Genomic DNA, 13,071 nt, shown 5'->3' on the forward strand with positions numbered 1-13,071 from the left:
TTATACTCTAAGTCCAAAAAACCGTCTTGACAATGTACTACAGATGGCACTGACTAATGTAGTTTTGATATATGAAAGCTCACAGAAATTTCAATTTTAAAGAAATAGGACCATAAATATTTTAGCAGGAGGTTTCAAAACATATAGGCACAACATGTAAAGCATTACTAAATATCAAAAACAAGCTATGTTAAGTATAAAATACTTTCTTTGGTCTCTTTCTGGGTCAAATGGCAGTGAATGCTCAGGACAATGAAGATCACGTTCCTCTGCACTTCTGCTGTCGATTTGGACACCATGAAATTGTGAAGTTCTTACTGCAGAGCAGCTTCGAAGTTCAGCCCCATGTGGTGAATATCTATGGAGACACACCTCTACATCTGTGAGTCACATGGAGAAGCTCTGTTTTGCATGGTTTGGGCCTAATTAGAAAGCTGGTGTTGCTAACAACTCTTTACTGACTTCATCTTCAGTGCGTGTTACAACGGAAAGTTTGAAGTTGTCAAGGAAATAATTCAGCTCTCAGGAACAGAAAGTCTCACTAAAGAAAATATATTCAGTGAAACGGCTTTCCACAGGTGAGATGTTTAAAATGCCATTATCAATAGAATTCCACTTATACATGCATGCAATACAACACCCGAAATAACAAATGTCTCGCCAACAGCCAGATGAGGAACAAAGAAGGCAGTGAGCTCGACATGGATGTTAAGTTTGTATGTTGAGATACGGGAGAGGACATGAAGTGAGAGGTAGAACCAGATAGTGAATGGGGAGAGAGACAGCGAGAGAGAGAGAGAGAGAGGCATCAGGTTTGTCAGCATCTGGATGAATAACAGTTTCTCTTTCTGTGCAGTTTGGGAGCTGAGCTTAGAGCCTCTTCTGCCTCGAAACCTGCTGGAGTCCAGATATTCTAAATTAGAAACGAGGTGCCAGAACACAGTTTGGTCATCATGCTATAAGTTTGTAAAGTGTTATTTAAGAGGGACTTTGCAAAATAGACTGTATTAATTTTGCATAGCTGTGCAAAATTAATTTATACAACAATAATTAGAATGTTTCTGAAACAACAGAAATGAACATGCTTTGGTGGATTAACCATGCATTTGCACATTTCTAAAGATCCTTTATTCTATTACTACATTTTTATCTCTGTGTAATTCTTTTTAAATTTTTGGCTATCCAAAGTATTTGCCCTTTTATGGACTATAGCATTCACTTTTCCCTGTATTTTTGCAGTGCTTGCACCTATGGGAAGAACATAGAACTTGTGAAATTTCTTCTTGACCAGAACGTTGTAAGCATCAATCACCAGGGAAGAGATGGACACACAGGTAACATCATTATCCTTATTGTGTATGAGCGCATATACCAGCACCAAAAAATTTGGAAGCCATACACAATCAGGATTTCGAGGGTAACTCCCATGGTAATTCGATGATCAGCATCCAATTACATTTCAGACGGATCACAACTTTTTTGAAATATGCTTGCAGGCAGGCATAGAAGTGATCAGAGTTCAGTGAGGATGTGTCAGGCTCGTTAGCTTGTATATGAGTAACAAAACCTGATTGTCGTGGTTTAACCCCAGCCAGCAACTCAGCACCACGCAGCCGCTCCCCCCTGCCCTCTCCCAGTGGGATGGGGAGGATTAGGGAAAATAAAAAGTAAAACTCATGGGTTGAGATAAGAACAGTTTAATAACTAAAGTAAAATAAAATATAATACTAACTAATAATACTAGAAATATAATAATAACTGTAATGAAAAAGAATATAACAAAAAAGAGAGAAATTGGAAAGGACAAGTGATGCACAATGCAATTGCTCACCACCCGCTGACCGATGCCGCAGCAGCGATCCGCCCCTCCCGGCCAACTCCCCCCAGTTTATATACTGGGCATGACATTCCATGGTATGGAATATCCCTTTGGCTAGTTCGGGTCAGCTGCCCTGGCCGTGCTCCCTCCCAGCTTCTTGTACCTCTGCTTGCTGGCAGAGCATGGGAAACTGGAAATCCTTAACTTAGGATAAGCGCTACTTAGCAACAACTAAACCATCAGCGTGTTATCAACAGTATGCTCACACTAAATCCAAAACACAGCACTGTACCAGCTACTAAGAAGAAAATTAACTCTGTCCCAGCCGAAACCAGGACACTGATGTAAACTGATTCTCACATAGCTAGGCTTCTAAGTAGCTTTAAGAATTGGGCCCAAGTATTATTCTGCTATAGACTAGGCATATAGGATATAGTGTCTGAAGGGCTGCACACCTCCATGTCCCTACTACAGGCAACAAAAAAAAGAGCCTTCTTTGTTACTACTTGCTTTTCCTCACATACCAAGTTGTTCAGTGTGATTTGCAGGTGGTAAAGTAAATGCTGACATGTTGTGTAGCCGGCAATAGATTGGTTCTTGCAGCATTAATATTTTATTTTCGCCTATTGCTTCAGGTATTTTTTTGATAATATATTCCTTTATTGAGGAAATCAATTTGCTGCAAGTCCTATTATGATGTTTTGACAGTTGTGCTTACCACGCTTCTCTGATGTTCTAGGATTACATTGTGCTTGTTACCATGGTCATATTCGACTTGTACAGTTCTTACTGGATAACGGAGCTGATATGAATCTGGTAGCTTGTGATCCCAGCAGGTCCAGTGGAGAAAAGGATGAGCAGACCTGTTTGATGTGGGCTTATGAGAAAGGTATTTCAATTTTCTAGTTTCTGCTACAAAATCCACAGGAACAGTACAGGAAGAAGAGAACAGCAGAGGAAGGAGATAACACTGCAGAATAACCCCTCAGTCCCTGCAGACTAAGAGCTCTCACCATCAGCTTTCCAGTTCCTGGCAGAAGGGTTATAAAAACCAGCCATTTTATTTATCTTCTCAGATACTCTGTTAAACATCAGTTTAATTCAACACAAACTCAAGGACAGCAGTATTTATGTGCTGCTAAAATAGAAAACATACAGCCTGCTCAGAAAAGGCTATTTCTCCCTCTGGTATGTGCATGAGTTTTAATTTTATTACTGAAGGAGGCATTACAAGGAGCGATGAATCAGAGCGAGTAATCTTAAATTCTTGCAAATACGGATCAAAGCAAGGCATTTTCCATGGTTCTCGTTATGCCGTCCCACATGTACAGCAATGTGTCAGTTTTCTGTCCTGTTTTTGACTCCATGGCTTCTGGGACATTCCCCCCTCCTCCAAAAGCATTGCAGTACCATTTATTATGAGAATAACTGTAATATAGTAAACCCACGGATTTCAAAGGCCTTTCAAAAACCTGATATTGGCAAAATACTCTGTATGAAATTACTGAGGGAAAACTCATCTGTGAAAGGTTTAGAAAAGTTTTTTAATATTGCCAAGCAGAACTTTGTGTATCAAACACCTGAGAGAGCGAGCATGTTGTGCATACACCACTCTCTTCTTGTTCCTTGCAAAGGAGCATGATGAGTAGAGCAACTGTCTACAGCAAGATGGTGTACAAATTTTGTCTGGTTTAGGACAACAAAACTGAAATATTTTCAGGCCCTGGTTTTCCTTGTCAGGCCTATTGAAGGCTATTGTCAACTTCCATTTTAGGATTTCTGTAGCAGGGTTTTTCTATTGCCATATATCACATTTCAGGATTAGGTGGACTCGCGAAAATAACATGCTTGTTTTTATCGGCAGGTATTTCCCTATATTTCTGTAGTTAAGAATCACAGTACATTTCAGATTAGTGCCGCTGTATCTTTGTTTACATGTTTTATAAACACGTACATTTTTTTAAAAATCCCCTGATTTTGTATAAATCAATTTAAAAAAAAAAAAAAGACTATTGAGTTTACCTGCAAAACCTTGTATTTCCTCTTTCTTTCTTAGGTCATGATGCCATTGTGACCCTTCTGAAGCATTATAAGAGACCTCAAGATGAATCACCCTGTAATGAATACTCACAACCTGGAGGAGGTATGGTCTGAGAAATCACTTTATTCTCTGACTGAAGGGTCTGATCCAAAGACCGCTGAAGTCTCTGGAAATGTTCCACTGATGTCAGGGAGCTTTGGATCAGTTCTGTCTGGCACAAAGAAAGTTAGTGTCATGAGAATCGCCATTTGCCAGGTACCCTCTATTTATGTCAAAAGTCTTCCTTTATCTTAAAATAGAGTTGTCACTTCGTATTACTCACTAGAAAGAAAAGCTAAAAGCTGTGAGATGAAGATCAATCCCTAGTAATCATTACTCATACCTTGTTACATCCTTAATACCTTGTTTAGCCATTCTCTTTGTGTTGTTTAGCGCTGATGTTTCTTTGATTGCTGACATTTGGTATATTTCTATACTCAGTCCCCTTCCTATTTTTTAATATCTTTGGATATCTAATTCCCCTTCGGAAGAATTACCCTTTTTGCTACAAAAACACTCGTTTGTATTGGCAACTAAATGACAAGTGCCAAGAAGAACGTGAACGCAAGCAGTCAGATCAACAAAACATTTTGCAGTGTGTTGAGAACGCTGCCTCCAGAGAGGGTGAATGTGTTGTACGTTGCGGCTTGTCCCGGTCGTTGACTCCTCCTGCCATGGAAACAGGAGGAACCCTACAGTCAGCAGCAGGATCAGTCTGCTTCCCACATAGTTTGACCTGTTCCAGGTTTAGGTGTAGTATATCTCAAGTGTGTGTAAATCTTCAGGGGACTAAGTTTATGCGTGTATTGGAAATTTATTTTGGCAAGCAGTTAACACACCCAGACAGATTTTTTTAATGCTGATTGTTAAAAGAACTCAGCTCCCACTTAAGCAGAAAAACAAGAGATGAAATTTTTGGTACATGGAGAAAACTGAGGTCTTTTGGAAAATCTAGTCGGTAAACTGAACAGTGCAATATGTTCACAGCCCAGCTGTCAGAATTGGTGAACCTGATCTGAGTTCCTTTACAAAATCTGGCTGATATAAAAGGCTACGTTGGCCGCCTTTAACACGAGTGAAAGTCAGGATCGTTCTACAGCGTTTAGTGAAGCTATATACAAATTACGTTCAAGAATGCAGCAAAACAACATCACAATCATATGTTTGTGTGTTTATGTGTGTTGTCACCCCTTTATTATTCATTCTTTAAGCAATCATTGCCTCATTAATTTATTAGTACAGATGCTTATCCTGTCTTTGAATTCCACAAAATTCATTTTGTTCTTCTATTTCAGATGGTTCCTATGTGTCAGTTCCATCCCCTCTAGGAAAGATTAAAAGCATGACTAAAGGTATTTTCAATGGCAAGGGAAAACTTGAACTTTTATGGTCTTTTTACCGAAGGTGTTTGTCAGCCTAAACATACTAAGCAAGATTCATTATTCCTGGAATTTTCATTGTTCAGAAATTTACTGATGTGCATAAGCAGCAGCTATATTTCCCTAGGATAATTTTAGGACACAATATACTTAGCTCTGTTGCTCAGCATCATGATAATTCCTGTATTTATCTTATTTTCATTTACTTTAAAAAATATATTTATTTTTGTTTCTTTGGAGAAAAGGATGTGATTGTGAATTAGTACTAATTAAGTACACACATATCCATGAATGCAAACAAATATCGTATTGAATTCTATTGTAAAATGCCTGGATTATCTTTACAATAAAAATTCTGTCCAAAAATAATTTGTGTTAATCTGAAACACACATAGATAAAACATTCAGATGAATATGTGTACTTTAAAATATTTCATTTTTTGTGGTGCTTTCAATTTTCCACTTCAAATATTCACTCTGAATATAATCAAATCCTTACATCCTTTATATAGCAGCATTCAAATGTTCCGTTTAGAAATATTCTAATAAACTTTATAGTAATAAACCAAAAAGATCAACAAGGTAGAGATGTTTGCTAACTAAATTAAGTTGCAAAATTTAGATTCCACATGTCACTAAAGAGTCGGTCAGATCTGGAATAACATCCCCTGCATAAGTAATGAGCACTAGCTATATGGAAAAAAAGGAACTGATTCTCCGTATAAAGAATGTTACGCAACCATCACATGATACAGGCAGAGTATGCTTATGGAACAGTGTTCATCAGCGATAAGATTTCAAAGCCAAGAAAGCCCAAGGCAACTGTAGCATTGCAAGTATTTGTCTGTTATTGGGGTTTACAGTGGTTACTGAAAGAAAAGGGAATAGGATTAACGATCAACCAATTTACAGGAGGAAAATCAGCTTTTACTGTGCAACGGCTTTGTGAAGTTAAATGCTTATATTCTGCCCATGACCCCGCATTCTACAAATAGGATAAGTGTTTTCTTTTGCAGAAAAGGCAGATGTTCTTCTCCTCCGTGCTGGTTTGCCATCACATTTCCATCTTCAGCTCTCTGAAATAGAGTTCCATGAGATTATCGGCTCAGGTACCAGAAATAAGAATGCATCTCTTTTAAATGTCCAATGTTCATAATAAATACCTTTGTGCTTATTTATTTTAAACCATTTTAGGGTCTTTTGGAAAAGTATATAAGGGACGATGCAGAAATAAAATTGTTGCAATCAAACGGTAAGTTTATCAGACTTTTCCATCTTGTTTGGTTGATGACCTAGTTTGAAGTATTAAAAAAAAACTGTATTTTATGATATTTTTGCCTTACTGTTTTCTCTCGTGTAAATTCTAAGCTATCGAGCCAATACCTACTGCTCCAAATCTGATGTGGACATGTTCTGCCGTGAAGTTTCCATTCTCTGCCGACTGAATCATCCGTGTGTCATCCAGTTTGTGGGAGCTTGCTTAGATGACCCAAGTCAGTTTGCTATAGTCACTCAGTATATTTCTGGAGGATCGCTCTTCTCCCTGCTTCATGAACAGAAGAGGTATTCCACTCGTTCTCTGCTTGGGCTTGTGGTACGGAATTTGGAAGACTAGTAAACCTATGCTGATGTAAATGTTATTCATTTCAGTACAAAACAATAGAGAAAGGAACACGCTAGAAAAATTTTAGCTTTGATTCAGATTATTGGGCGTACAAGGGAAATTAATAAGTAATCACAAAATTGTTATTGTCATTATTTTACATCATATACATTTACATTACATAGATTATATAACTTTATTTTGTATTTAAAACAATTTTAAAGGTTCCATAGGTATCCATATTCCAGATAAGAATAATTTACAGATAATTTTTGTCTGTTTATTAACTCTGAGTAATTTTTTTTTCCCCCAAAATATAGAACTCTTGATCTGCAGTCTAAATTAATCATTGCTGTAGATGTGGCCAAAGGCATGGAGTACCTCCACAATCTCACACAACCAATCATACATCGTGATTTGAACAGGTAAGTTTCTTTCTTTATCCTAAAAATTCAGGGAATATGAACCCTCAAAGCAACAGGGATGGTCTGCAGTCTCACCTGTGCTTGCAGACTCTTGTAACTGTGCGCTGTCTCATTAACACCGATGGAGCTTGGAGGAAGGTCGCTTGCATCAGTTGGACTGGGGAATTGTGGCACAATGCTTTCACATTCACTGGAGGCTTTAATACATTTTAGTTGAACGACTTAACAGATGGTAGTCAACGTCATGCTTATAATAATTTCACTGACAGATATCTTACCTGAAATTTACAAAATATTTATAACCCCATTTGCATACATTAGTCCTGTGGAATAGCCTTTTTACAATTTATGCTATCTAGTATATTCCCCAGTACAATTTTTTTAATCCAAAACATTAATTAATGCATTTCACCTACTTTTGCCCCTCTAAGAATTAAGTGCCTGATTTAAACTAGTCACTAGTCCCCCTAAGGTCGATGCAGAAATGCGAAAAGACTGCTAGAAGGCAATCCCTCCCGTTTGTTTTCGGTGCCTGTCTTGGAAAGGGAGGAACCTTGGATGAGCCTGTGCTTGTTACAGGGAGGGCAGTAGCCATCTAGTTTAGACTAAAAGTGCCTGATGCTGGCACTCACAGAGGTATGGCGGGGAAATCCCAGCCCAGGGGTCAGCCGACAGTGCCCCTGGACAAGAAGTAGGAGAGAGTCTGCATGAGTCGGGTATCCAGATTTCCCTCTGGAAATGAAACTGAATTGAAAAAAACTCAGAGGTTTTATACAAACCGCTGCGAGTCACGTTTGCGGAACTGTAATTGTCATTGAAGGATGCAGCTGCTAAACCCCAGTATTTTCTCACATCTGGCCCACCAATGGTCAACCGTTGTTAGAAGCAGGAAACATCTCCTCTACTGAGCGGAATTTTTTTTTGTCATGTCTACATCAGAAATCACCCAGACTAGCCATTCTGCACTAACTTCTGCTTTGGAAGTGGACTAACCAAACTTACCTATAGTTTTATTTAAAGAAGAGCAACAGGCGAAGAAAGTTAGTGCTGAATAGCTGTTGCACTTTTTAGCCGCAGTAGTTTGCTTGGAAACAGCTCCTTCATATGTACGAGCACTGTGACAAGAAAGCTTCTGTAGAAAAGACTTTCAAAAAGTAGGACGAAGTGAGTTACAAAATGGGGTTTCGTCAGTGTCAGAGATACGCCTCTTCGTTTTCCACTGGCTTAACTACTTGTTTTAAAAAAAAATTACAGAAATGTTCATTTTGTTTACATCTCAAGTGACCAGTCCTATAGAGTTGTGGTGATAAAATAAATAACATTTTCCTGCATCTTGCTGTAAGTTTTCATTTCCTAGTGACACTGATAGCTGCAGTGAAAGATTCCTTGTGAACGACACTCATTCTTTTGGAAAAAGGAGCTGGTTTTTTCCCTTTGATGAGCAAAGAAGTAAACTGATTGTGAGACTATGCTCAGTTCAGGGTTCTGGTACGAAATTCTGAAAAAATATGAGGCAGCAGCAATTTTCTGGACATTGTTGTTGGCATCGCCAAGAGGACAGCATGGCTTGCACACGGGAAAGGTTCTGTTTTTCTTGCTCCAAGTGTACCTACACTGACAGCTCTACAAAGGACACCTATGAAGGGAGCGACTTCCAGCGTAGAGTTTGTCCTTTATAAACAGGAGGTTTCTGCGGAATTGAGGCTTAACAGGCAGACAGAGTGTGTGTATATATACGACCAGTCACAGGGGCACAAGCTGAAGCCCACCGAAGTCAGTGTCCTGTCTCTGGCAGTGGCCCACAGTGACAAATTTCAGAGCCAGGCATGTATGTAATGACGATGTCTTGAATTCCCTCTCAGTGCCCAAGAACTTTGGGTTCAAAAGGGTACTTTCAAAAATGCGTACCTGCTCTTGAAGTCATTTTTTAAACGAAAGAATAACTCTATTTGTGGTTACAAAAGAAAAAATATCCTTGCAGACTGAAGAAGAAAATCAGATCACTAATGCAAAAGAAACTGCGCATTTCTTTATTTTAGTCTGAAAAATGCAGTCTACAAACCATATCACTTCAAGCCAGTCTTCTGGGATTTATGTGCCCTAGGTTAGCAGTATTGGCACAAATTCTGCCTTATACTCTGACCGCAAATTTTAGCACACTTTGCTTTATTCATCTACTCCAATGTATGAGTGCATCCATCTGCTCATGTTAAAACTGCTGCAGGCACTCAAAAATGGCTACTGTTAACCGTTGCCAATTACCCAATTACTTTATTTAAATGTGCAGATATGGTGTTTCTGTATGGATATGATAAGTGTATGATGTTTAGAAGGATATTGCTGATGTGTTATATTCATCCATGTATACCGACTGTATGGAGGCTTAATCTAAGTATATTCATATAAGCCATATTCTGCAATTTTACTGTAGCAGAGCTACATAAAATTTGTGTGTCAAAGAGTATTTTAAATGCACTTTGGATTGACTAAATACTTTCAAAAACCATGTCACTTTTCAAAATTCTTTTAGCCTAAGAAAGCTTGAACCCACATTTCAGAGGCCTTTGAAATGCTTCATTTTGACATTTTATATTATTTTTTCTATTCTTCCTAGTTTTTTAATTTTTTAATTCTAATCCAAATTCCAAGTTTTTAAAATATAATTCTACTTATCAAGTAAATCTCAAAAAATAAAAATGAAAAATTGAATGTTTCACCTTCATATGAACAAGTAATTTTGTTGACAAGAAATGTGTGTTCCCCACTTTTTATTCAATAATGTTAAGCTCCATAAAATGTTCTGAGTCAATGCAAAATGAAACAGTCCATAAAAATCACTTATTCAAACAGTTCCATTAATTAGCAGGAGGCATTAGGACAGTCAAACTCTTAAGCGCCATTCCAATTATCTTCTCATACATTTTGAGCTAATTACAATTCATTGTCCAGCGATTTGACTGCAAAGCTTTGCAGTAACCAGTTCTGAGCGGCTCAGGAGGAACTCGGGGAGCTCTTAGAAGGGAAAGCACAGGCTGCGTGCCCTTGACTACGCTTGTGCGTGATGCCTGCCTGCAGCACAAGCTGTCAGCGCAGCACCCATCCCGCGGGAATCCTCCTCCAGCACGGTCGGGCGGGCAGAGACGTCTCAGCTCTCGCCTTCGCCCACAGAGCCAAGGCGGGCAGCAAGCGCTCCCCGAAAAGCCCCGTGCTCTCCGCTCTGCGGCACCTCACCCGCCCTGGCAGCAGCGGCCAGGGACCCCCCGGGTCGGAGGGGCAGGGGGTCCCCCCGGCAGCCCTCGGCTGCTCCTGCCCAGGCGGTGCTTCGCTGCGGCAGACGTTGCACCCCTTGCTCCCCTCACAGCTTCGAGTGCTCCCCCCACGACCGGCAGCGAGGTTTCTGGTCTCTGATTTCCTCGTGTGTTACCGGTACCTTACACTGTTGTTTTCTAGCCTTTAGGGGTATGTCCTGAATTAAGTCAGCTTTTGATAACGTCAGCTAAGGCTTCTTCGGTTTCTGTCTCCCAGTCTCGCTATTTGTCCCCAGTGCAGAGTGTGCTTGGTCCTGACATCTTGTCATTATCGAGACTCGATAATTTTTTAATAACTGAAATGACGAAATGCTGAACACTTAATTCATTGGTTTCTGTCCTTGTTGATCAAATTTCCCACACAGGCAAATACTTTCTTCTGCTGTCCTGCAAGGATGGACACAAATACTTGTTTAGTCTGTTTAACTTTCCATTTGAGAATTCTCAGTTTATTTTCAGCATAGCACTGTGCTTTCAAATAACACTTTGTCACTTTCTTTCATTACTTCATCTCCTTTCCTTTGTTTTGTCTTTTTTACTTTAAATATTTTCCCATAATCACTGAGTTCATCTGACTGTTTCTTGGTTTGTTTGGCCCATTTGTTACAGATAAAAGCATCTCTGATTGGATCACTTCTAAGAGCCTAAATCTAGTGCAGGTCTGTGCACTCATTCCGTTTCTTTGGTGATATCTGAGTGGAAGCACTGAGTCCTTGGTGTATGCAGAGAAAAATCTGTTCTTGCTGTTCTAGCTATGAAGATAGTCTCGTGATGTGCATATTTCAGTGAAGGGTGGTGAAATACCTAACTGTATTGAATTGGGAGATTTTAGATGAAAATGATCCTTTTGCTAAAGACAAAACATGATTCTTGGTTCTGCAAGCCCTTTAATGCAAAAGGCACATCATTGAACCTGGGGATGGTTGGGCTTTCCTCTCACACAGCATAGCCATGCACTGCTTTGAACAAACAGCTTTCTGCCTTTGGCTGTCATGTCTCCCGTTTTTACAAGGCATCCCTTGTAAGTCCTGAGTATTGAGATGGACATTCAGGTCTTCAATTTTGGCCCAAGTCAGGATTGCTAACAGTTTCTGACTAGGTACCTTCACTCTTTTGGCAAATTGATCTTAACCCATCTTGTACGGCAAGGTCTGGATTAAGAGCAAAGAGAAACAATTGATATTACAAACTTTCAGTATATTAAATTGTAAGGAAAAGCTTGGCACTGGACAGAGCTTTTCTACATTAACTTTTCCTTCTCCAAAAAAAAAGAAATAGCTGTTGATAAGAGCGACATGCCGCCACCAGGCCAAGAGGCTTTTGGAAATGTTACAGAAAAAAGCTGTTTAGGCCAGACCCTAGTGAGTGTCCATTTTTTAAAGTATAAGGTGGATTGACTAGGATTTACCATGCAGATAGCAACCTGCATATTGACCTACAAAAAAGACAGGCTGGAAGAACATCTTCTTACTACCTCATTCTTCTTTTTCCATGATTGTACTTGCCTCGTTTCTCCATTGCATACCGTCCATGTCCACCACCTCTTGTCCTCCTCCTTACAGTCAAGGTTCCCTTCTCCTCACCCCACTGGCTCTGACTTCATGCATCCTCCACTTTCTCAGTGAGCCTCCTTCATATACCTGCATCCCTTCACAGGTTCCTCTCGGCCTCCAAACTGTGGGGCTCAGAAGGAGATGCTTTCTTTTGAAGCTGTAGTTCTTGCCTCAGCCGTGGTGCAAGCCAAGAGCCCCGTGTCTGGACGCTGCAGTCTGTGTAACTTTTATAGGACAGCAAAGATCCAGACCTTACGGTTCAGCTTTATGCCTTGTCACTACTGGCTGTTAGAAAAATAGTTCTGCACTGAAGGATTTTAAATAATGTTTTCCACAAAAGAAAACCCAAAACAGTATCTCAATAGAGAGCCGAAAAGCGTATCATTGCCTCACAGAACTTTTCCCAGATCATATTTGTGAGGGTCAAAAGATAATTTGCTATAAGGACATCAGTGCGGTTGATGTGTGGTGCTGAGAGTAGCTTAACTTCTGAAACTTTTTAGCGTGAGAGCAGAAGTCGTGTTTTCAGCGTGAGTCCCAGTCAGCCCACAGGCACAATTACTAGATGAAAATCTTTATGACAACTTAAGAGAAAGACCAAGAGTGAAATTCTGACCCTCTTGTGTTAAGTTTTGCCAGTCGATTCACAGGAGCCTCCAATTTTTTACCTTAAATTTTCGCATAGCTTGTAACCCTCTTTGTGAGTTCTGAAATCCAATGCAATGCACATAATGCATTAAACAAATCGGCAATATGGCTTGACAGAATAGAGAAGAAAATGAATCTTTTATGTCTCTACCCTGGAAAAGGGGTTATCCTTCCGTTTTGAGAATAATTGGGAGTTTTATTTTGCTTTCCAGTTCTGGAAAAAGAAGTTCTGACAGCTATCAGCGATGGTGACACG

At 39.6% G+C, this 13,071-nt stretch overlaps 1 protein-coding gene across 1 annotated transcript in view; it reads left to right on the forward strand.

The window, feature by feature from the left end:
• The window catches only part of TNNI3K (TNNI3 interacting kinase), a 97,859-nt gene that overhangs the window by 31,965 nt on the left and 52,823 nt on the right, over window positions 1-13,071 (forward strand). Inside the window, exons 8-17 of the mRNA XM_050901015.1 lie at window positions 238-382; window positions 474-578; window positions 1,240-1,334; window positions 2,559-2,708; window positions 3,876-3,962; window positions 5,195-5,251; window positions 6,295-6,387; window positions 6,473-6,530; window positions 6,647-6,841; window positions 7,202-7,306. Of these exons, the coding sequence (XP_050756972.1) occupies window positions 238-382; window positions 474-578; window positions 1,240-1,334; window positions 2,559-2,708; window positions 3,876-3,962; window positions 5,195-5,251; window positions 6,295-6,387; window positions 6,473-6,530; window positions 6,647-6,841; window positions 7,202-7,306 (1,090 nt within the window). The remainder of the gene's footprint in view (window positions 1-237; window positions 383-473; window positions 579-1,239; window positions 1,335-2,558; window positions 2,709-3,875; window positions 3,963-5,194; window positions 5,252-6,294; window positions 6,388-6,472; window positions 6,531-6,646; window positions 6,842-7,201; window positions 7,307-13,071) is intronic.

This window comes from Gymnogyps californianus, chromosome 8 (genome assembly GCF_018139145.2).
Source record: "Gymnogyps californianus isolate 813 chromosome 8, ASM1813914v2, whole genome shotgun sequence".
Taxonomy (NCBI): Eukaryota; Metazoa; Chordata; class Aves; order Accipitriformes; family Cathartidae; genus Gymnogyps; species Gymnogyps californianus.